General features: G+C 38.9%; 1 protein-coding gene across 1 annotated transcript in view; it reads right to left on the reverse strand.

Annotated features, from left to right (window-relative positions):
• LOC127871431 (replication protein A 70 kDa DNA-binding subunit-like) overlaps positions 1-25,688 on the reverse strand; it is a 61,925-nt gene that overhangs the window by 11,868 nt on the left and 24,369 nt on the right. Inside the window, exons 5-12 of the mRNA XM_052414347.1 lie at positions 19,996-20,156; positions 17,591-17,726; positions 15,059-15,230; positions 13,789-13,981; positions 12,941-13,077; positions 9,262-9,475; positions 6,053-6,177; positions 4,617-4,730 (exon numbers count right to left, since the gene is read on the reverse strand). Coding sequence (XP_052270307.1) covers positions 4,617-4,730; positions 6,053-6,177; positions 9,262-9,475; positions 12,941-13,077; positions 13,789-13,981; positions 15,059-15,230; positions 17,591-17,726; positions 19,996-20,156 — 1,252 coding nt within the window. The remainder of the gene's footprint in view (positions 1-4,616; positions 4,731-6,052; positions 6,178-9,261; positions 9,476-12,940; positions 13,078-13,788; positions 13,982-15,058; positions 15,231-17,590; positions 17,727-19,995; positions 20,157-25,688) is intronic.

The raw sequence follows: 25,688 nt of genomic DNA on the forward strand, positions 1-25,688 counted from the left end.
TGAAAACTACTTCAATTAAAGAGCGGACAACATGCTTAATGCTTGAAATGCACTATGTGACCTCGTTTTTGACCCGGCATGACCCATGTTCGAACTTGACCTACATATCATCTAGACACAACTTCTGACCAAATTAGGTGAAGATCAGATGAAAACTACTTCAATTAGAGAGCGGACACCATGCTAAATGCTTGAAATGCACTAAGTAACCTCGTGACCTAGTTTTTGACCCGGCATGACCCATATTTGAACTTGACCTACATATCATCTAGACACAACTTCTGACCAAATTTGGTGAAGATCGGATGAATACAATTTGAATTAGAGTCCGGACAAAGTGGCGCCGTTGAAAATGCACTAATTGACCCTATGACCTAGTTTTTGACCCGGCATGACCCATATTCGAACTTGGCCTATATATCAACTAGATGCAACTGCTGACCAAGTTTGGTGAAGATCGGATGAATACAATTTGAAATAGAGTCCGGACAAAGTGGCCCCTTTGAAAATGCACTTATTGACCCTATGACCTAGTTTTTGACCCGGCATGACCCATATTCGAACTTGGCCTAGATATCAACTAGATGCAACTGCTGACCAAGTTTGGTGAAGATCGGATGAATACAATTTGAAATAGAGTCCGGACAAAGTGGCCCCTTTGAAAATGCACTTATTGACCCTATGACCTAGTTTTTGACCCGGCATGACCCATATTCGAACTTGGCCTAGATATCAACTAGATGCAACTGCTGACCAAGTTTGGTGAAGATCGGATGAATACAATTTGAATTAGAGTCCGGACAAAGTGATGCCTTCCGCCCGCCGCCCGCCGCCCGCCCGCCCGCCGCCCGCCCGCCCGCCGCCAAGGGGTTTCACATAATACGTCCCGTATTTTATACGGGCGTATAAAAAGTAGGAATAGTAGGAAGATTTGGTAAAAAAATAGGAAAAAGTAGGATCCTGATGAAAAAGTAGGAAATAGTAGGAAAAAGTAGGAAAAAGTATGACCGCTTGACAGCCTGTATACCAGAATTTGCTTTAAAACTGGAATATACAGGATTATCAGCCTTCAGGTAATTGGCAAGTTATAATTTTGGAACAAGTAAGCAATATATTGCGATATATTGCAATACGTTTTTTTGAACTGACAACATATTGCAATACGGTTTTTGGCGTATTGTTGCAGCACTAATCTTGAATATTGAAAAAGTTATGACCAAGGTTAAAGTTTTGGGACACACACACACATACAATGACAGACAGGCCAAAAACAATATACCCCCGATCTTTCGATCCGGGGGCATAAAAAGTTAAGGCCAATGTTAAAGTTTTCGGACAGACAGACGCCATATATTTGACATTTGACCTTGAAGGATGACCTTGACCTTTCACCACCCAAAATGTTCAGCTCCATGAGATACACATGCATGTCAAATATCAAGTTGCTATCTTCAAAAGTGAAAAAGTTATGGCCAATGTTTAAGTTTTTGGACGGACAGACAGACGCCATATATTAGACATTTGACCTTGAAGGATGACCTTGACCTTCACCTTTCACAACCCAAAATGTGCAGCTCCCTGAGATGCACATGCATGCCAAATATCAAGTTGCTATATTCAATATTGAAAAAGTTATGGCCATTAAAGAAAAAGGCCAATGTTAAAGTTTTCGGACGGACAGACGCCATATATATGACATTTGACCTTCACCTTTCACCACCAAAAATGTGCAGCTCCCTGAGATGCACATGCATGCCAAATATCAAGTTGCTATATTCATTATTGAAAAAGTTATGGCCATTAAAGTTTTCAGACAGACGGACAGACTGACATACTGACTGACACACTGATGGACAGTTCAACTGCTAAATGCCACCCTACTGGGGGCATAAAAATGACTGAATCACACACGCACACACTATATGGCAGACTTAATGGTATCCCAACAGCTCAAAATCATCATAATAGGGCTTGATTGGTCGTTGTCAGCTCTAAAAATACTTACATGTACCCCAGGTACTCTTTAAGTATACTTACATGTACCCCGGGTATGGTAAATATACTTAAAGATACTGGATTCATATTACACTGTACCAAAGTCAAATTCCTGCCCAAAATCCAATGTTGTAAAACGATATTGTTGATCTTAAACAAACTTTTTTTAAAAACAGGGCTAGCGCTGACCAATATTTCTTTGAGCCAACCAGTTTTCTTCGAAGCGCGAAAACTGGTTTTCAAATAATAATATCAACTTGTTTATATTTCTTTTAATGACAACTAGGGCATATCAAATATCATAATATAACATGCAGTTTTTTAATATAGAAATAATTATTAAGGCACTTGTCAAAGTACAAACATGTTACTTTATACATGTTCATTTAACAGTGCTGTCGATTGTCCCAAATTTGAAATCCTGAAAATTAGGCCAGGGGTCTTAGAACCCAAGCCGTAGGAACCCAAGGGTAGAGCCCCTAGGGCTGCAACAATATACCGGTATATCGGTATATATCGCAATACGCAATCCGCATATTGTATTGCGATATGATTTTCATCATACCGGTACGAAAATTTTACAAAAATTCATTCACATTTCGTCCAGAAAAGCCATCCGAAATAATGATAAAAAGGTAAACAAAACAAAGCAGTGTAAATTATTTTTTACGTAAAAATAGCATTATAAAAAGTGTATTATACGGAGTAGCGTTGTTACATGGGAGCATTCATTCGATGCTTTTGAACAGATTATCGTTGAATTAACTTCGCACAGCTGTAAATGTTTCGTTCGATTCTGATTTGAGCATTATTTGTAATCCGAATTTCGGAAACACGCTTCCAAATTTAAATGCTAACGCGACAATAAAAAATTATAGCGTCAAATAAAAAGTGCTTTATCCTTTGTCTCAAAGCGCGCGAAAATTATACAGACATGTAGAACGTCGCATGGAAAGTATGGGTGTATTTTGTGTTGTATACAAACGGGAACATCACGTCAGCTGAATTGAATAAAAGCCAAACTTGGTCACTTCAACGTATCCATTCAGATTCAGATTCAGATTCAGAATTACGCGTGTTCAGTGGGAAAAACGCCCCGGTTGGACGTTATTTCATCACATCTTTAAATAGTAACAATTGCAAAAATGTATTTGATACTTAAGAAAATTTGCGAATGTTTGTGTTTCTTATTATTCTTGAGCACATTTATAGTAAATATTTACCAGAATTTGCTTTAAAATTGGAATTTATGGGATTATCGGGTAATTGGCAAGTTATAATTTTGGTACAAGTTAGCAATATATTGCGATATATTGCAATACGGGTTTTTGAACTGACAATATATTGCAATACGGTTTTTGGCGTATTGTTGCAGCACTAAGAGCCCCCCACCCCACCCAGAGCCCTTACTAATTGTTCTATTCAATTGCAATTTCAGGTGAATACAATTCAAAATAATATAAACCACATCATTTGTATCACTGCATGTGTATTCGTCATTCTATTTCTTCTATAAAGAACTTCGAAAATAAATTATAATTGACGAAAAATAATGTATCCGAAAATGACAGTCCGAAAAATTGTTTTCGTTTTGAACTTGAAATAAGATGAGCATATCGTTTGATTGCAGAAAATGAAAACCAGTAACCTAGCAAAAATGTTATTAATATACAATTTGGATGACATATTGCTTTACAATAGCATAGTTTGTGGGTAAAAAACAACTTAATTATCACCATTTAATTTCAAACGATAATCGGCAGAAAGGTTTAACATCATCAACATAGAACTAATTATCATCCTTTAATTCATATCGTTAGTCAGTAGAAAGGTGTAAAGTGATCAGCTTACAAATTAATGATTGTTGCGCTTCTTTTTTCATGTGTTTATCTTTTAATACGACATTCGCCATCTGCTGCTATATTTTTGGCAGACGACAATATCAACTGAGTATTAACTGTGTATTCCCAGTATACAGTGTCTGCGCATTATGACCAAATAGTATGTGTGAGCAAACTCAATGATGATTGGCCAGCTACCACGTGAGCTTCAATAACAATAAGGTCAAGCGATGTCTTATGTTCTGGTGCAGACCAGTTTTCGTTTATTGTTCAAATTGCGAACACTTTCAAACAAAGAGAGACAATGAGAAAAATATAGAAAATCAGTCTGGATTTAAATGCCAGATATTTTTTATGAAATTTTATGAGATTTTAGCATTTTTGCAAATCAGAACTTTCTTGAGTCAAATTCTCAATATTTTCGCAAATGGCTCAAATGGCAAACGACAGCACGAGCCCTGAAAATCAACTTCATAACATGCTTTTTTAGTATGAACTTCGATAATATAGAGGCAATTTAACAGCAAATTGACATATATGTGAATATAATTTTTTTTTTTTTAAGCCAATAATGACCGATTTAGCATAACATTTCCCTGTACGTTTTAGTACAATTACCATACAAGGGTTCCATGTAAGTGTACTTAAAAGAACCCGGGTTACATGTAAGTAGAACCAGAGCCGACGATGACCAATTGAGCCATAATAGACACAGGTGAGCTAGCAAGACCAGACCAGTATTAGTACAGTCCTGATATTAAATTGTGTTCCATAACTTACCGAGAGGATCATCCTCCATTTGAACTTTGGAAACTCTGTCTGACACTTCTCACAGCGGTACATGCCGTTCCCCTGGTCCACAACCTTCTTGTTGCAGCTCTCTGATGGACAAGCCTGCCAAACACATTACATCATCCATTAAAACAAGAGCTGTGTTTGTGAAACACACTGCCCCCTACTGCACTTTGAAGCCATATATTTGATCTTTGACCTTGAAGAATGACCTTGACCTTTCACCACTCGAAATGTGCAGCTCTATGAGATACACATGCACGCCAAATATCAAGTTGCTATCTTCAATATTGCAAAAGTTATGACCAAGGGTTAAGTTTTGGGACACACACATACGACAGACAGACAGGCCAAAAAGTATCATTCGATGTGGGGGCATAAAAACATCAAGCGGAAATACAGTTGAACACTGCTAATTTGAACAATGTTTAATAGAAATAACAAGATTATTGCCAAGCAATAAAAGTCACCAACCGGTGAAACTACACCATTTTCAGCAATATTTCTAATCTATTTGTTGCCATAGCAACCAGAATTCTTGATGTAGGAACAAAATGAAATGATGTGCATAATGTCCATATTGCCATCTATCCATGTTTCAAGTTTCATGCAAAAATATGAAGAACTTTCAAAGTTAACACAGGATCCAGAAAAATGTGACGGACTTAAAGGAAAACCATAAGTCCCCTCCGGTTTCTACGGTAGGGGACTAATATCTGTCTAATAAGCTTTTTCAAAGCTATTTCAAATTTGTTTTGATCAGGACTTAAAATTCTAGTCACACCTACATTTTCACATACAATAAGTGCTTATCTCACAACTGCAATGAAGCTTAATATCTATTTAAGGCCTTGTAAAAAGTTTTAGCACCATCAATCTTTTGCTGATCTCAAATGTTTATAATCAACGATCCTCAATTGTATATATTAACAGAAAACTGATTGTTTAAGTAGTATTTTGCACTTCAAAATACCCCTGCAGTAACTGGAATGTGCTTATTGTACTGAAACTAAATAATGTATGTACTAATTTTTTAGTGAACATCTTCAATAACAGAAGTAAGTAAGTTAGTGATAGGGGCTAAATTAGATTTAAATAAACTTCGTCATGTAGAATAAGCTAAAACAACTTTTTACATAAAGCATTTGCAATCATATTTTGGAAAAACTAACATTTAAATGTTATAAATAATGTTTATTCATACATGTTTAAGTATTTTATGGCTATGAACTTTAATAGTTATTGAAAGCTCTATGAAAAGATACATTTCAAATTTAAACCCTCGACACAATTATTAAAATGGTTAATTTTTTTTTTTATTTGCTATGAAAAACCTCACCCTATTATACTATCACCACATACAGGATATATACATGCTCTAAGCATGACACACGTGACCCCCAATAGTACACTGCTGGTCTAACCTGGTACATGGAATTTTCCTTCCTCATAAACACTACTGTGCCCTTGGATGTGAAGTAGTCTGGTTTCTCATTGCCTATGTTCTCGTTCTTCAGCTGAGAAAACAACTTCCAGTTCGTGCCAGCTCCTGTGGGGATGCAAAAATATACTTAACTACATGTACCATGATATTGTGCTCATAATTGGGTTAAATTGTCTCAGCAAAGTTATAAACAAGAGCCGTGTTTGTGAAACACAATGCCCCCTACTAGCCCGTTTTGAAGCCATTTATTTGACCTTTGACCTTGAGGGATGACATTGACTTTTCACCACTCAAAATGTGCAGCTCCATACACATGCATGCCAAATATCAAGTTGCTATCATCAATATTGCAAAAGTTATGACCAAGGTTCAAGTTTTGGGACAGACACACACATGCAATGACAGACAGAGACATACAATAACAGACAGAGGGTGGCCAAAAACATATGCCCCCCATCATTCGATCCCGGGGCATAAAAAACAAGATTATTGCCAAGCAATAAGTCTCCTACTGGTAGCTATTTTAGAGAGAGGAACAAAATAAACAAAATGAAATGACGTGCACAATCGCCATATTACCATCTATCCATGTTTCAAGTTTCATGAAAAAATAAGAAGAACTTTTGAAGTTATCGCAGGATCCACCATTTTCAGCAATATTTCTAGTCTATGTGTTGCCATAGCAACCAGAATTCTTGACTTATAACAAAACGAAATAACATGCATAATCTCCATATTGGCATCTGTCCACATTTCAAATTTCATGAACAAACAAGGGCTGTTTGTAAAACATGCATGCCCCCATATGGGCTTTCCGTTGTAGTGACAGCCATTGTGTGAATATGTTTTTTGTCACTGTGACCTTGACCTTTGACCTAGTGACCTGAAAATCAATAGGGGTCATCTGCGAGTCATGATCAATCTACCTATCAAGTTTCATGATCCTAGGCATAAACGTTCTTCAGTTATCATATGGAAACCATTTAACTATTTCAGGTCACCGTTACCTTGACCTTTGACCAAGCGACCTGAAAATTAATAGGGGTCATCTGCCAGTCATGATCAATGTACCTATCAAGTTTCATGATCCTAGGCATAAGCGTTCTTGAGTTTTCATCCGGAAACCATTTTAATTTTTTGGGTCACCGTGACCTTGACCTTTGACCTAGCGACCTCAAAATCAATTGGGGTCATCTGCGAGTCATGATCAATGTACCTATGAAGTTTCATGATCGTAGCCATAAGCGTTCTTGAGTTATCATCCAGAAACCATTTTACTATTTCGGGTCACCGTGACCTTGACCTTTGACCAAGCGACCTGAAAATCAATAGGGGTCAACTGCGAGTCATGATCAATCTACCTATCAAGTTCATGATCCTAGGCATAAGCGTTCTTGAGTTATCATCTGGAAACCATTTTACTATTTCGGGTCACCGTGACCTTGACCTTTGACCTAGTGACCTGAAAATCAATAGGGGTCATCTGCGAGTCATGATCAATGTACCTATGAAGTTTCATAATCCTAGGCATAAGCGTTCTTGAGTTATCATCCGGAAACCATTTTACTTTTTCCGGTCACTGTGACCTTGACCTTTGACCTTGTGACCTGAAAATCAATAGGGGTCATCTGCCAGTCATGATCAATCTACCTATGAAGTTTCATGATCCTAGTTGCATAAGTGTTCTTGAGTTATCATCCGGAAACCATTTTACTATTTCGGGTCACTGTGACCTTGACCTTTGACCTAGTGACCTCAAAATCTATAAGGGTCATCTGCGAGTCATGATCAATGTACCTATGAAGTTTCATGATCCTGGGCCTAAGTGTTCTTGAGTTATCATCCAGAAACCATCTGGTGGACGGACATACGGACATACATACGGACGGACCGACATGAGCAAAACAATATACCCACTCTTCTTCGAAGGGGGGGCATAATAAGAACTTTTTAAGTTATTGCAGGATCCAGAAAAGTGCGACAGACTGACAGACACACAGAGCGCAAACCTTAAGTCCCACTCCTGTTTCACCATAAGGGGACTAATTAGCGGCTTTTCTAATCAAAATGTGATCATTGATATTTCATTTTGAGCAAAAAATGTACTTGACCTGTACAAAGCAATATGAAAATCTGAGTCTTTTCTAAACAAGGGCTGTTTGTAAAACATGCATGCCCCCCATATGGGCTGTCCGTTGTACTGGCAGCCATTGTGTGAATACGACTTTTGTCACTGTGACCTTGACCTTTGACCTAGTGACCTGAAAATCAATAGGGGTCATCTGCAAGTCACGATCAATTTACCTATGAAGTGTCATGATCCAAGGCAAAAGCGTTCTTGAGTTATCATCCGAAAATCATTCTACTATTTCGGGTCACCGTGACCTTGGACCTCAAAATCAATAGGGTTCATCTGCGAGTCATGATCAATCTACCTATGAAGTTTCATGATCCTTGGCTTATGCGTTCTTGAGTTATCATCCGAAAATCATTTTACTATTTCGGGTCACTGTGACCTTGACCTTTGACCTAGTGACCTGAACATCAATAGGGGTCATCTGCGAGTCATGATCAATCTACCTATAAAGTTTCATGATCCTAGGCATATGCGTTCTTGAATTATCATCCGAAAATCATTTTACTATTTCGAGTCACCGTGACCTTGACCTTTGACCTAGTGACCTCAAAATCAATAGGGGTCATCTGCGAGTCATGATCAATCTAACCATGAAGTTTCATGATCCTAGGAGTATGCGTTCTTGAGTTATCATCCGGAAACCATTTTACTATTTCGGGTCACCGTGACCTTGACCTTTGACCTAGTGACCTCAAAATCAATAGGGGTCATCTGCGAGTCATGATCAATCTACCCATGAAGTTTCATGATCCTAGGCGTATGCGTTCTTGAGTTATCATCCGGAAACCATTTTACTATTTCGGGTCACCGTCACCTTTGACCTTGTGACCTCAAAATCAATAGGGGTCATCTGCAAATCATGATCAATGTACCTATGAAGTTTCATGATCCTAGGCCCAAGCGTTCTTGAGTTATTGCCTGACAACCACCTGGTGGACGGACGTACCTACCGACCGACCAACATGAGCAAAGCAATATACCCCCTCTTCTTCGAAGGGGGGCATAAAAACTGATGAGTATGCCTAGCTTATTGTCATTGATCAACTCCCTACCTGCCCCTCCACCCCCTTCAGAGCGGTACCCCTGGAAGTCAAGGTTTTGCCCCTCCCGTTTCCACCAGCCCTTCAGCAGCGCTGCCTCCCTCATGTCCGGGTTCACCAACATCTGACTGCTGCCCAGCAGGGACAGGGATCTCCCACCCCAGTCAGACAGGCGGCAACCTTTGCAGGCAAGCACTGGGTTGTCCTCACCTTTGAAATTCTCCGCCTGTCGGATAATTTTTCATTTCTATGTAGAATATCAGATTATCTTTGAAATCTCCGCCTGTCAGGACAGTGATCACTTGTCGCATCAACCTTTCAATATGAATTCTATTAAGAACATCTCACACCTGGATAAAATAATCTTTTTTGTTTCATACATAAAACATATTTTTCTATTTTTACAGTTCATGAATACCATACATAACACATATTTTTCTATTTTTGCAGTTCATGGATACAAGTTCATTTCAACATTTTCATAAAAAAAGCGTGTCTAATCATTAAACTAATAAAGAAATACTTGTTCTTTGTCACAGACAAAACAGCCGTCCCATACTTGGTTATGTCAGGTAAAAACAGAATCTTCATGTTCAAAAACTGTTATGTTAAAACCTGATCCAGATTTTAGTTTTTAAATATTTCTGTAACAATTATAAGCAAAATTTGGGTTCGAAAAAAACAACAAGTGAAATGACATGCTTAATCCACATACTGAGTTTAATCAGTGTAGCTTAAGTTCTTATGAATTATCAAAGAATTCAGACTTTTCAGACACATGTAAAAAGACTGCAATTACATGAATATTCCCTGCATGTCCCTCTATCTATGTACCAAATTTGATGAACCTAACTAAATAATTTCTTATTTATATCACATGAATCATATTTTACTTACACAAGATAAATGTACCAACAGCAACCATAATGTTTATGATGAATATGTGTATGTATATGACGAAAAACTTACATAATATGCATGTCATTCATATGGCCCTTCATTAAAATTATCATGAAACTAGCTTTATTACTTGTTGAGTAGAAACAAGACTTTAGGTTTCAATTTATTCTGTAACTAGTAATCCAAATTTATGTCTGATGTAAAACTGAAGTAATGTGCATATGCCCCATATAGCCAACTAGCAAAATACAACAATGTACCAAGTTTCATTAACCTAGATTCAGGACTTCACGAGTCTCCACAAAATCCAGATATGGTTTTTCAGTGATTTCTGTAACCAAGCATCATCAATGATTGTCTTACAATTATAAAACACAAACTGCCATGGTAAATAAACCAAACTTCAGTCGTTCTTGAGTTATCGCAAGAGCAAGTGTTATTTTTAACTGATGCAAGACAGACTGGTGTTTAACCTTAAGTCGCCTCCTGTTAATGCATATCTGCAGGACTGGGGTTAGCTGGTTATAAAGTACACTTTATACTGGTAACTGACAGCTACTCTATTTAAATCAAATAATAGGATGATGGATTTCCAGCGTTTTCATTAGGAGGCGGGCGGCGGCCGATTTGACCGCCTCAAAGGTTATTTGGGCCGGCTCAAATTCAGAAAAAAAAATCTGCAAATGCTCACGACGTTGACGAGATATTTAGTATTCGTTTATAAACTAACTGTCTGAAACGAAGTAAACAACCGTAACCGATATATATGTTAACTGTTTTCTCGATCGTTTTGGTATAATTGTCAAATCGCGAAGTGGGAAACATGAGTGTACGACTTTGATTACAGGTCACGAACTGACAATGTCAACATGTCTAAAAAAACAAAAAAATATGATTTTTTCTTTTGTAGTTCAAGTAAGAACAATAGTTCTCTGTTGAAGTTATTTTGTTCCAGTTTTGTTAACGTTTATCATTTACCGGCACATCCGGATGAATGCACTTTCCTGTTACATTTCGGTTTTATTTCCGACAAATTTCGTTGATGGTTCCGATCATGCCGATGTTTGGTTTCTCCGCGGAGTTTTGAACCTCCGAATGGTAAGTGGATTTATTCATAACCACATTTTACAGGAGAAGAGTCTTTCATTAGGATAAATGAAAATCTCGAGCCCCAAACTCTCCTGATATTGTCATGATTAAGGCTTGAGTTTGCTAAATATATTGAATTGGCACTGAAATGTTTAGCTATGTCCAAATTTGTATTGGAAAATATTGACCAAAAGAAGCTTCCTCGGCAACATATTTAAATCCTACGATTGCCTAAGCTGGGGCAAACATATATGCTCGATTTTTTTTTGGAAAATCTGCAATGCCAAACTGCCAAATCTTTCTTAAAATTGCTATGCTAGGAAAACCTATGCCCAAATTTTATGCATCTTTTCCAGGGGGCCTCTGACAAAATATTAATGTCATCCATGGTCTTGCAAATTGTCTTCTATATTTATTGGGCCATTTATACTCTTCTTTAAAAACAAATAAAGATCAAAAGTAAAATTTAATCTGAATTGAAGTTCAAAAGTAAAATTCAATCTAAAAAGTACATGCTACATTTCCATATTGATTATTCCAGCAGTCAAGCTGTGGCTTGACATAAAATAGAGGCGGAAGATTCGCCCGAAGCAGCCGAGGGCCTCAGCATCAGCACCAGTTCTTATACTTGTGGATGCTGGGGTCCAAACCGATGTTACTGAGGGGAATGATGGGCTGAGCCGGATAAAGATATAGCCATACAAAAACTTAACCTGGCATCAAAGGAATATGACCCAGATTCAGATAGTGAATCATCGGATGATGATTTTTGTGGCAACTAGATTAGAATCACATTAAACTCTCTTTTATTTGTAAAATTAATTATTAAAAGTCGAATAGGTGTTACTTTTTTAATGTTTTTTTTTATACATTAATATATGTTTTTATTAAAATCTTGATAATTGCAGAGTTGATGTAAACTGAGGACTTTATTTTTTCTTTCCCATTCACATAAATATCCTCTAGTTTAAATGAGCAAAATCATGTTCATTATGTGCTCAAAATCGCTCAGAGGCCATGATTTGGCACCTTCATTTAAAAAAAATTCAGGGGGAGCATGCCCCTTCAGTGCTCACACAAGTTGGCCCCCTCAAATAACTCAAAAGCCTGCTACAAAAAATCCTAATGAAAACGCTGGATTTCATGAAGCAACTGACAGCTACTCTTTTTTTAATCAGGTGATGAATAAATTTCTCTGTCAATCCCACAATAGTTATGTTGCTGGACCCAGAGTCGAACAAGCCATCTCCAGCTGGGCCCAGAATCAAACCAGCCATCTCCAGATTTGTAGTCTAACCCGCTACCAACTGAGATATCAAGCCTTTAACACGCTACCAACTGAGATATCAAGCCAGCCATCTCCAGATTTGTAGTGTTACACGCTACCAACTGAGATATCAAGCTACCAACTGAGATATCAAGCTACCAACTGAGATATCAAGTCCATTTTAGAATAAGAGCTGCATTCTGAGAAAACTGGGCTTTATGCTTGTGCGTAAAGTGCCGTCCCAGATTTCCGCACAGGCTTATCAGGGACAACACTTTACGCTTTCATTATATTTTTGTTTAAATGAAGTCTTTTTGAGCAAAAATCCAACTTAGGCGGAACGTGTCGTCCCTGATTAGCCTGTGCAGACTGCTTTACGCACATGAATTATGCCCAGTTTTCTCAGAACACGACTCTTAATACATTAATACACACATCATTGCCCCAGAGGGTCAGGTTGACCACCATGCCAGACTGGTCAGCGAGCTGCACTTCTCTCTTAGTTAGCTCCTTATTCTGCTTTGTGGTGATCGATGTCACGTCAGACATGCTCTTCACCACTCCGATCACATCTGAAACATCCACAAAGTTCTATACAATTATACAATATTCAGAGTTCACTACAGTGAAAAGGAGAGGTCCACCAACTTGTTACCAGGAGGTGCTCAGTAATTTGAGAAGGCGTTCTAAGGACACCTCAAAATTAGTTTGTAAGACAACTCTTAATGTCTATAACTTTAACAGCCAGATGGTTTTTATGCACAAGAGCCTATATAATTGGGTTTCAACTAAGACTTATTACCATTTGTTAAATCATTTGATCCATTCAGTTTTAACAAGAACACCGCATAACGGGTGCCACGCTTGGCTGCTAAAGCTTGTCAGATTTTTTTTTTTTAGAGGTCAGTGACCTTGACCTTTGACCTAGTGACCCAAAATGGGTGTGGCGTGTAGAACTCATCAAGGTGCATCTACATATGAAGTTTCAAAGTTGTAGGTGGAAGCACTTTGATTTTAGAGCCAATGTAAAGGTTTTAGCACGACGCCGGCGGACAGCTGACGGCGGACGACGAGCAGGCTATGACAATACCTCGGGTTTTCTCCTAAAACAGCCTCGCTAAAAATAAGACAGTAAGTTTCATTGCATTACTTTTTCCTTTAACATTAATGCCTTGAACTAAAGAAATCTAAAAATCGATGTCTCATCTGTACTGAAGACAAAATCTGATCTGATGTTCTGAGAAAGTTTTTAAGTTCATTCAACTCAAAAACAAATACTATACCAATAACAGCCTGAGGTTGCTTTGAATCGAGGGAATTGATGGGCACAAAATCAAAAGTTATTGTTGGCAGGTCAGTCTCTTCACTGCATGGCTCTATAAGCGTGTCTTGGTTAAACGTCATCTCATAATCGTTCTTTACAGACGTGTACTGTTTGTTGGCAGTCTTCAGGGTAGCCTTGCTGATGTAGTACACCTTTGCAAACATGTTTATTGGAACTATTACATATTTGAAAACACTGAGAATGCAGGCATACCATACAGGCTACAGCGTAAAGAGGCCAGAATGAACAAGAAACCGTCGGAGACGGGTGATGCTCCCCAAAGTTGTTTTTTTTCCACAATATTGCACTATATATTCAGATAAAAGGAAACGTCTTGAGGGGCATAACTTTGGACAAAATAATACGATGGATCCCATAAAGCTTCATTGAATTCCAGTCAGTAGTTGGGGGGACAAGAATTGCACTACATGTACAGTTAATTGAAAATTTCAAAGGGCCATAACTCTGTGAAAAATCATCCGACCAGAACAGGCTGATAATATGCACATCTCCTCTTGGTAGTGAAGCTTCCCATAAAGTTAAATTTAATTTCAGTCATTAATTGCTGAGAAATAGCCCAGACAAAAATTGTGCACAGACGGACGGACACACACACGCACAGACAGACGAAGCGGCGACTATATGTTCCCACTAAACAAATTTTGGGGGAGCATAAAAATTAAATGTATGCCAATATGTTAAATGGCATACAGTTATGTCCAAAATTGTGAGGCTAAAAAAGTGTGTATGATCAATACAAGACAAAATAGGCATTATGTTATTTAAAATAAATGGAATTAAAAAAAATCAAACTTTTGTTAAAATATTACCAATAGACAAAATTGATATTAGAAATAGTCTCAACAGCAACAAGCAGGGCCCTCTCTTGCCGCTAGGGGAAGCTCCCACATCACTGGTGAGGGGGAATTTTGCGTTGTTTAGGGCGAAAAGGGGAATTTTAGAAGATCTTTTCACCAACCATTCAACACCTAAAATTGCTATATTTTAATGTGATTTACATAAACATACATTTAATCAAAGGTTAGTAGCACGATACCAGCTGGCAACATAGGTATTAAAGTATATAAAAAAAAAAATTCTTTTTTTGAGGGGTAATTTTTAGCTGAAAAAGGGGAAAAAAGTATACTTTTTTCATGGGGGAAGCCGCCGATATTCGGCGGTAAAAAGTGCAAAACTAGGGCCCTGACAAGTAAGCGTTCATGTTTTACCTTATTGACCTCCAGCATCTCATAGTACTTGTCAACAGTATCCGTGAAGCCTGTGGCCCTGATTTCTCCACTCTCATCAATCAGATTCACACTGAACAATTTTCCTTCTCCCCGAGAATTGCTCCAGGTTCGGATGTTGCTCTTTTGTGTAACACGGGCACGGATACGCCATCTAAGGATAAACAACGTTCCTATGCTAAAACCAAATAGTACCAAAATCAAATGTATTATACTTGTAACTATTAGCAATAGAAACTAGTTATACTAAGCAAACAACCAATTAGAAGCTTCCACTTTGAATCAAATGAGTCTTAAACAAACTAATTGGAAGAAATGTTGCTCAAAATTTGAAATTTCAGTGAAATGCTTTTCAAGATTTATCTGCACAAATTTCACATTATACATGTGTTACAGAACATACTCTATGATAATCATCATTTGTGTCTTGTTCTGAGAAAATTGGGCTTTATGCATGTGCGTAAAGTGTCGTCCCAGATTAGCCTTTGCAGTCCGCACAGGCTAATCAGGGACAACACTTTCCGCTTTTATGGTATTTTCAGTTTCAAGGAAGTCCCTCCTTGCCGAAAATTAAGTTTAGGCGGAAAGTGTCGTCCCTGATTAGCCTGTGCAGACTGCACAGGCTAATCTGGGATGACACTTAACGCACATGCATTATGCCCAGTTTTCTCAGAACGCGGCTCATTTATTACATGGGCTTTGTCACAGACACAACAGCAATCCCTTATATGTTTATTATATCCTGGTAAGAACAAGATCTTGACAAACATTTTTTCAATAAACTACTTTAAAGTAATACTATTTATGTCATCATAGCAAACACAATTTTGGTCTGATTAAAAAACTGAAAAACATGCAATATGCTTTTTCACCATACTGTCACCAATCTTCTTACTGCGTTTTATCAATCTAGCTCAACGTTTAGAGCTGACGTAATATCAAAATTTTAATTTATTTATGTAATCATAGACACCTTCTTGTCATAACAAATGAAATAACGATCGAGCTTCATCAAATTAGCTTAAGTATTTTAGATTTATGTCAACATACAATTTTTTTTTGGATTTATGGACATGTGAACCGATAAAATTAAAATAATGTACATATTTCCCAAAATTCTTTTCATCTACATGTATATTCCAAGTTGTATCAACCTTGCTTAAATGCCCTTTATATCGTTTGTATTTCTGTAACATAGCAAACCAAATTGGACCTGACTAAAGTACTGAAATTACATCATATTCCACATATAGCCATCTATCATCAACCGGAGTTTGATCAAAATATCTACATATCTTATTAACCTTTTGTGATATAACAACACCAGAATGGGGTGAACAGATTACACATGAAAAGACCAGAGGAAACAATATACATTGGCACCTGTAGGGAATAATTATATTCCATAATATTATTTATTGGAAATGATACCAGTTCTAATAAGAAAAATCTGGAGTATTATTAGTGTTTTCTTGTTTTCTTATTCATAGCCTTTTTAAATAATTTTACAAAGCTTTTTTGTAAAATACAGTCAAAACTGACCTTAAGAATAACAGTCAACTGCAGACAACGATCAGTCTGGATCTCCCCCCAAACGAAAATCTTTATATAACTTGTGGACAACGGCCACTTTGGCCATGAAACGCTGAACAGTGCTTGATGGACCTGCATCCATTGGACTGACCCTCAGAAGAAGCTAACTAATCTACACAGTGGGCATCAGGGCTCGACAAATCCACTCGCCCGCTCGTAATTACGAGTAAAAATCAGCTCCGGACGAGTGAATATTCCGGCAGCGCTCGTCCTGCAGGGCGAGTGGCATTTCTGGCCGAAAAGATTACAATTTCAAGTTTTAACACATCTTTACCAAACAAAACAACGTTTAATTGGCGATTAAAAATTAACCGCCAATTTACCAGATGTTAATTATTGCACACTGCGCTATATTTAGTCCTGTTCCCTTTACGCGCCGAAAAACGGTATGTTCCGTGAATGTATCCTATACAGTATGGTATACAGTACGGTCTTTTGATACTGCTAAAAAATCGTCTAAATTCTTCACATCTTTAGATTTAGAGAAAAGCTATTGGCAAGTTTTAATGGACGAAAATGACAAAGATAAAACTGCCTTGTGTACACACAGAGGCTTGTTTGAGTTTGAGTTTAACAAAATGCCTTTCGGACTCTCCAATGCTCCTTAAGTGTAATCATAATAATTGTGACCATGAGGACAAAATGAAAAACAAACAAGTTAAAAGTGTGTTAGAACAGTTTATAAACATTATTGAAGTTCATGAGTTTACAGTTCTATATGATAACCGAAAGAAAATCACAATAAAACATATAAGTTACTGATTTATTGCATTTTTAAAAAATAAATTGCAGGGCAAGTACATATTTCAGCAGGGCAAGTGAAAATTCTTAACTACTCGCCCTGCAGGGCAAGTTGCGGAAATAACATTTGTCGACCCCTGGGCATATAATGAAGCTGTTCACCGGTTCCTAAAGGCCTACCTGTTCTGATACGGAGTGAGACTGACAATGCTGTGTATGCGGTTGCTGCCTGGTGTACCCGGTGTGGCTGGCTTGGACTGCACGTTGAAAGGCTTGCGCGATGGCGGGCTGTGAGCATTCCCATTCACCACAGGAGCTAGCAGAGCAGATTGAAACTGGCATCAAGAAAAGATCAAATAATTAACAACCAAAATCAGAAATTAAGTCTGCCGTGAATCAGATTTGCTCCAATTGCTACACATTTCAAAATTTGACTCAAATGGTTCCATTTGTTAAAAACTTCTTTGTCGTAACAAAAATCACAATAGAACTTCCAAAAATCACTGCTACTTTGAAAATGGCAAGACAAATAATTTTGATCCTAGACAGAGATGTTTTCACTTTATGAGAGTAAGATGGCATGGCACTTTAGATGGGGGATAATTAGAACAAAAGGGGGATTTTATTTATGCTCATAAGAATTATTAAATGTCTATATTCCATTTTTTTGAAACATTAATCAATCACTTTGTAACAATTATATAACACTCAATTAGGCACAAACTAGCACTGTTTCTTTCTTTATCCCTTTCCTCCAAGAAGCTAAGAGAAAATTGCTTTTGCAACCAGCATAAAACCAGAACAGTCTGCGAGTAACTTGCAAGTCTGGTGTGATATAGTTAACCTATAATTGTACACAAAACCTTTATTTATAAGACATATTTCTTACAAAATGCACTTTCCTTGAAAACCCACACAACTTTGCATCAGCTGTAATATAACCTTGTCCTTGAAGCAGAGTGTGAAGGTAAACAAAATCAGTAACTCAACTGTTTTCAATAGCTGGGAACATAAACAACAAGGGACAAAATTGTCACAAAACCAGGTTTTCCAAAAAATATATTAATAACTAGAGCTTTGTCACAGACGTGGCGTATAACCCCACATACTGCATAGACACAAAATATTTTTCATGCTGTCTTCACAAAACAAGAGAAGCTAATTTATGGCGATTTTTAAGAATTATTATGCCATTATCATTAATGGCCATTTTGACCTTTGAACTGTTGAATTCTTTGCATGACACGCCGTCCAATGACTGTGAACAAAATTCATGTACAGAGCCATTTTAAAATCTCCCAATCAATGACATAGTTATTGCCCGGACAAGCTCATTTATGGCCATTTTTCACTTTTGAACTAAAAGTGTGACCTTGACCTTGGAGATATCAACGTAATTCTTTCGCATGACACACAGTCCAATGTTTGTGAACAAATGTACAGAGTAATTTTAAAATCTCACAATGAATGACATAGTTATGGCCCAGACAAGATCATTTATGGCCATTTATCACCTTTGAACTCAGTGTGACCTTGGAGATATCGATGTAATTCTTTCACATGACACACCGTCAAATAATGGTGAACAAATGTGCCAAATGATTGTAAAATCTCACAATGATCAACGTATTTATGGCCCCGACAAGCTCATTTATGGCCATTTTTGACATTTGAACTCAAAGTGACACCTTGACCTTGGAGATATTGACGTTATTCTTTTGCGCGACACACTGTCCAATGATGGTGAACAAATGTGCTAAATGATTTTAAAATCTCACAATGAACGACATAGTTATTGCCCAGACAAGCTCATTTATGGCCATTTTTGACCTTTGAACTCAAAGTGTGAACTTAACCTTGGAGATATCGACGCAATTCTTTCGCGCGACACACCGCCCAATGATGGTGAACAAATGTGCCAAATGACTTTAAAATCTCACAATGAACAACATAGTTATGGCCTGGACAAGTTTGTTCCGCCCGCCGACATTCGCCAATCTAAAAACCAGTTTTTTCCTTCAGAAAACCTGGATAAAAATGCCTTAAACATTATAAAGAGTTGTTCAAATTTAGTCTATCTTGTTTCCTTATAAATCTTACATAAGGGGAGGATTTTAAAGTCATGATTGGAGCCGCAAAAAGTCCTACAAAATAGGTCATCAAACAAGAGCTGTCTCCATCGGAAGACATATGCTAGCGAAAAACACTTTTTCGAAACCTAAACGCAGATTTCGAAACCTAAACGCGGACCCTAAGTTCAAGATCAAGGTCAAAGAGGTCAAAATTTCTGTGCATATGGAAAGGCCTTGTCCATTTACACATGCATTCCAAATATGAAGGTTACATCTGAAGCGACATAGAAGTTAGGAGTATTTTTCGAAACTTTAGCGCAAAAGTGTAATGGACAGACTGACGGACAGTGCGATCACTATATGCCCTCCTTTGGGGGCATAAAAATACTGCAAGAGGTTGCATAGTTTGTGTATCAGTACCAATAATCTATTCTTATCTCCTTTGAGGAATAGAGAGATCCAAGATCATGACATGTCAAACTTAGCATTCAAAAGAACTTTTATAGTAAGTACCAGTATTTAAATTATTTGAGGTGTTTTTAAGCACACTGCTGGTCTGAGGGACAGCAGACTCTGATGGCTGTCCTGGTTTCAAGGGCTGGGGGTTGCCTAGACGACCACCAACATCTGCACCCTTGGCAAGCACTTCCACTTCAAGCAGTATCATGACCCGTCTGTTGAAGAAAACATAAATATCTTGCAATGATATGCGATATTCTGGGCCTTACAACTAATCTTTATTAAAAAATTGCACAGTGAATGTATTTCACGAGAACAAGTGGTTGTCGATTTTTCAGTCTTCTCTTAAAGAAAAATACATTTTACAAGATTGTCTTTAATGATAACAAGAGCACCGAATACAAATTTTTTAAGTAAAATTCATTTTAATTATTAAATACTTACCTGTTATCTCTAGCTTATCACTTTCCAGGGAGTTAATTATCCGGAAAACTTTAAGCGCTGGGAATCATCCACCTCTAACAAAGAAAACCAGGTCAGGTTAAACATAGTACAATGTAACCTAACCGGAAATCAAGAACAACAACTCATCTTTCCTTTACAAAAACATAAAATGTCGATGAGCGGGGTGGGAGGTGGGACTTACCGATAACAGGTAAGTATTTAATAATTAAAATGAATTTTACTTTAAAAATTTGTTTTAATATCATAAATACATACCTTTTATCTCTAGCTGATTTTGCAGCTGCGGCGGGAAGGTTCGCATATTTTTTCCCATCACAGCAGAACCCATATTTAGGGTTTTCAGCCAGAGATAGTAGATCATGTCCTCAGATTATCTTCGTTAGTACCATATTGTACGTACTTAATTCTCGGATGGCCTAGAGTACTTACGCCATAGAAGAAATTACAGTTTGAGCCACAACAAGAGGACCCAACATATACAAATTGTCTTGTTGGCACTCAAGAGAACGAAGATAAAAAGAGGAGAAGGTGGTAGGATTCCTCCAGAAAGCAGCTTGAAGCACTTCAGACAGTGGGGTATAATTAATATAAGCCCACGAAGCCGAAAGAGCTCTTAATTCATGCGGTCTTATCTTAAACAGGGATAAATCACTGAATGAAAGAGAAGAATAAGCCTTCTTAATTGTCAAGGCTATCCAACGGGAAATAGAAGCCGCAGACACATCGCCCCCCCCCCCTTTTAATGGAATGAAAAGTCTTTTACGAGAACCTCGAATAAACTTTACTCTCTTAAGGTAGAACTTCAAAGCCCTTACCAAGCAAAGGAGTCTATCATCATCTTCTTGTCCACAAGTTCTAGAAAGACTTGGAACTTTGAAGGGTTTGGAAGCCATAGAGGGAAGTTGATTTTAAGCAAGAAATCCTGGCTGACATAATAATGTAACAGATCCATCGACAGCATCAAAACGAAGATGGTTATCTTCTATAGAAAGAGCATGAAATTCACTTCTCCGTTTGGATGAAGCCATAGTTAGAAGATAAACGGTCTTTCAGGTTAGGAACTGTAAAGAAGCCTGATCAAGAGGTTCATAAGGAGCCTTAGTAAGCGAACTAAGCACACAAGCTAAATCCCATTTAGGAGCCAGTGTTCGTGATACAGGACGTTTAAGTTCCATAGCTCTAATCAGTTCCGAAATCGCTGGATCAGCACAGATTTGTGATGACTTAGTAAAAGCCAATGTATGCAAAATCATAGATCTGTATCCTTTGATAGAGCTAAGAGAAAGTTTCTTATCATAAAAAAGATAGATGAGAAAATCCGCTATGCGTCTAGCAGAGGGATTTAGGGGATCAATTTTCCCTCGAATACACCAATTAGAGAAGAGTTTCCAGCGAGCATCATAGACTGCTCTGGTGGATTTCTCCTTGCAGAAGCAACGAGGGTTGAACCCCTGACAGAAAAACGTTTCTTCTGCAGAGATTGCCTGATAACGGCCAGACGTGTAAGTGGAACATTACTGGATCCGCATGTAGTCTGCCTCTTTGAGATAGAAGACCTGACCTGTGAGGAAGTTTCCTGGGATAATCATACAGGAGACTGAGAAGATCGTTGAACCAAGATCTCCTGGGCCACCAAGGGGCAATCAGGAGTATCCGGCATGAGCTCACCCTGATTTTCGCCAATATTTGGGGAATTAGAATGGGTGGGGGATAGGCGTAAGCTTCCAGTTGGTCCCAAGTGAATGAAAGCGCGTCTATTGCCCACGCTGCTGGATCGTAAACTGGACTCACATACAGAGGTAGTCTGTAGTTGTGTCTGGTCGCAACTAGATCGACCAGGGGATAACCGAACTTGAAAAAGATCTGGATGGTCACTTCTTGATGAAGTGTCCATTCCGATGGAAGTATCTGGTGTTTGCGAGACAACCCATCCGCCAGGGCGTTGAGGCGACCTGGTATGTATTTGGCCAGAATGTAAATGTTGAGTCTTTTGCAAAGAACAAGTAATTTCCTGGTTTCCAGATACAGGGATTGAGAATGTGTTCCCCCCTGTGCCTGGATGTAAGCCACCACCGATGTGTTGTCTGTTGACACCATCACACAAGAGTCTTGAAGATGTGACTGGAAATGAGATACAGCTAGAAATACTGCTCGCATTTCTAGATTGTTGATATGAAGGTAGGATTCCTGATGAGACCACAACCCTGAAACTATTAGACTGAGAGGTTCCAGGTGAGCACCCCATCCTTCCTTGCTCGCATCCGTGATTAGATGTAGTGACGGTTGCTGAGGAAGAAGTGGTACTCCTGCTAAGAGAGTCTCCTCGTCTAGCCACCACTGAAGATGAGACACTAGGGAAGGATGGATTGGAATCTGTTTTAACAGATTGCCCGGAGACCATTTCCAACAAGCTGAGAGATAATGCTGAAGAGGACGTAGGAATAGACGTCCCAACTGCACAAAGTCTGCTACTGAGCTCAGGATACTGTTGAGAGAGAGGAACTCTTGAGCTGTTATATGAGATTGGGACAAAACCCAGTTGACCTTTACCAGAAGGTCTGATATACGTTGACAAGACACTCTGACCCGATTGATGTGTGTCAAGAAATTCATTCCCACGAAAGTGAAGTCCTGAGAAGGAATGAGGTCTGATTTGTCTGCATTGAGGAGTCCTAAAGAGAGGAGTTCCTTCCAAGAGAATTCTAGGTTGGTCAGAAGTAAATGACGATCGAGCTGGTGTAAGAGCCAGTCGTCGAAATACTGAAGAAGAACAATCCCGTGAACTCGGAGGTGAGCTCCGACTGCAGCCATTAGTTTGGTAAAAACTCGTGGGGCGGTCGCCAAACCAAATGGCATGGTCGGAACTGGTAGACTTGGCCATGAAAGGCGAATCGAAGGTACTTCCGGAAGTTGGGATGTATAGGAACATGGAAGTACGCATCTTCCAGATCCAAAGACACCCCCCAGTGCAGGGGTTTGATGGAGTTCCGTATGAAGGAAGGAGTCTCCATTTTGAAAGTTGGTTTGAGAAGGTATATGTTGAACACTTTTAAATCTATTACTGGTCTCCAGGAACCATTTTTCTTTTGAACAAGAAAAAGACGACTGTAGAATCGTGGAGAATAAGGATCTTGAACCCTTTCTACCGCCTGTTTTTCCAAGAGCCTGAGAATTGACTGCGGAATATGTGGATGCTGAGATACCAGTTCTATCGGAACGCGAGAAAGTGAAGGCCTTTTTTTGAATTGAAAAGTCAGGCCTTTTGTAACCAGAGAATGAACCCATGCGTCCGAAGTAATTTGAAGCCATCGGTCTGAAAAGTGGAAAAGTCTGGCCCCGACTGGTATTTCCGGCATCGGAGGTTGTGGAGGTAGAAAGGGTAGGGACCTAGGGCTGATAAGGAGGTGGTACGCCCTTGCCAGCAGAAGGTTTGAAATTCCTCTGATCCGGCTTGGGTTTGTTCTTTTTACCAGAATCTCTACCAGAAAACTTCTTAGAAAAAGAAGGTCTGTTAGGACCCGACCGTGGATTAACAGCAGGTCTTTTAGAGAAAAGATTCGTTTCTCTTAGCCTTCTTGGGTGCTGGAACTGCTGGTGGCCTAGAAGAAGGCTGCTTAAAGGCTCCTTGGCGTTGTTCAGAATTGTTTCTAGCTAAAGAAGCATGAAGTTGGTCATCCTTGTCAGCTGTTATTGCTTCTTGTATCCTTCCACCAAAAAGGAAACCTGATGTGAGTGGAGCCGTTCTGAGCGAGTTCATACCTGGTTCTAAGAGAAAATCTTTAGGTAAAGATGAAAGGATAAGATCTCTACGAATCCTTAACATCTCAGACATTAAAGAAGCAGCATTATGTGAAAGGGATAATGCTGTTCGTGATAGGTGGATCAATAAATCCCGAAGTTCTTCCGGAACAAAATCAGACCAATCACAAACCAAGTGTAACAAGGTTGCTAGCATTAAGTCTACCTGGTTGGATAGACCTAAAGATCTTTGCTCTCTACTTTCCAAATGTTCTATCATGGAAAAAGGGACAGACACTGAAGTAGATGAACTAGGCATCGTAAGCAAAAGCTTATTGATGTCTGGATCCTGCGATGGTTATTTAGAAAAATCTAAACCGGAAATCGGATTGGGTACTGGTGGTTTGTAGTTACGTTCCTGAAGTTTAGACTCCGCAAAATCCTTCGGTACTTTCCACATATCTCCTCGTTTAGGAATCGTTTTATTCACTGATTACAACGATTGAAAAACAGATAAGACAGTAGTTCCAATCGGAAGGCGTGTATCCAAGCAAGAACGCGCTTTAGTAACCATGGTGGGATCAAACATAAGAACGAGTTGTTCAGTGATCGAGATCGTTGAATAAGAAGAAGTCTCCACAGGTTGTGAACACAATTCTTCACCCAGAGTCTGGAATATCAGCTCGTAAATTTAATTACTGGAGGCCAAAAATTTATCCGTATCAATGTCCGCATCCTATTCAGCTTCACTCTCTACAGGAACAGAGGTGTGTAGAGAAACAGCAGGAACAGGAATGAAACTATCTTGTGCCAGATTGTCTGGTAAAGATGAATTACCATCCACGACGTCAGCAATTTGATAATGCTTATCAGTATTGACCGGTACAAAATGACCAGACGCATTCTGTACCCATAGAACATCAGAATTCGAATGGGTAGCATTAGGGGGTACACGTCTAGATACGGTCGAAGACACCCGTGGTGCTGATAATGTAGCAGTAGTTGTAAGCTGCGCTCCTGAAGTTCCAACATGTGTGGCTGTCATCATGGGAGCCGACACATGTGGTGAGGAAACATGTGATTCCATAAAGGAATAAGACGGTGATCGACTAACCGAATGGTAGGTACAATGTCTACGTGAGGTTTGTCGACGTCCTCGTTTCCTGCGATGTCGCGATCTGGATCGGCTGCGATGTCGAGATGTAGATCGGCTGCGATGAGACTGGGATCTTCTGGAATAGCGTCTCCGTGAACAACAACGTGATCGCTTACGCGCGTAGCGGCGATGAGAATCTCTCGACGAAGATGAGCGTATCCGATGTCTACTCCTTGATGACGAAGATTCATTCGTCGATAATGAGTAGGAAGAAGTCATCCGATGATGAAGATCGATGCCTTCTTCCGACTGTTGACCAGTGACCGGACCGGTGAAGGTGACCGGACCAGTCACTGATGACCGGACCGGTGACCGGCCTGTCATATTATGACCGGACTGGACGGTCATATCATGACTGGACCGGCCGGGCATATCATGACCGGACCGG

The sequence above is a fragment of the Dreissena polymorpha genome, chromosome 3 (genome assembly GCF_020536995.1).
Source record: "Dreissena polymorpha isolate Duluth1 chromosome 3, UMN_Dpol_1.0, whole genome shotgun sequence".
Lineage (NCBI taxonomy): Eukaryota > Metazoa > Mollusca > Bivalvia > Myida > Dreissenidae > Dreissena > Dreissena polymorpha.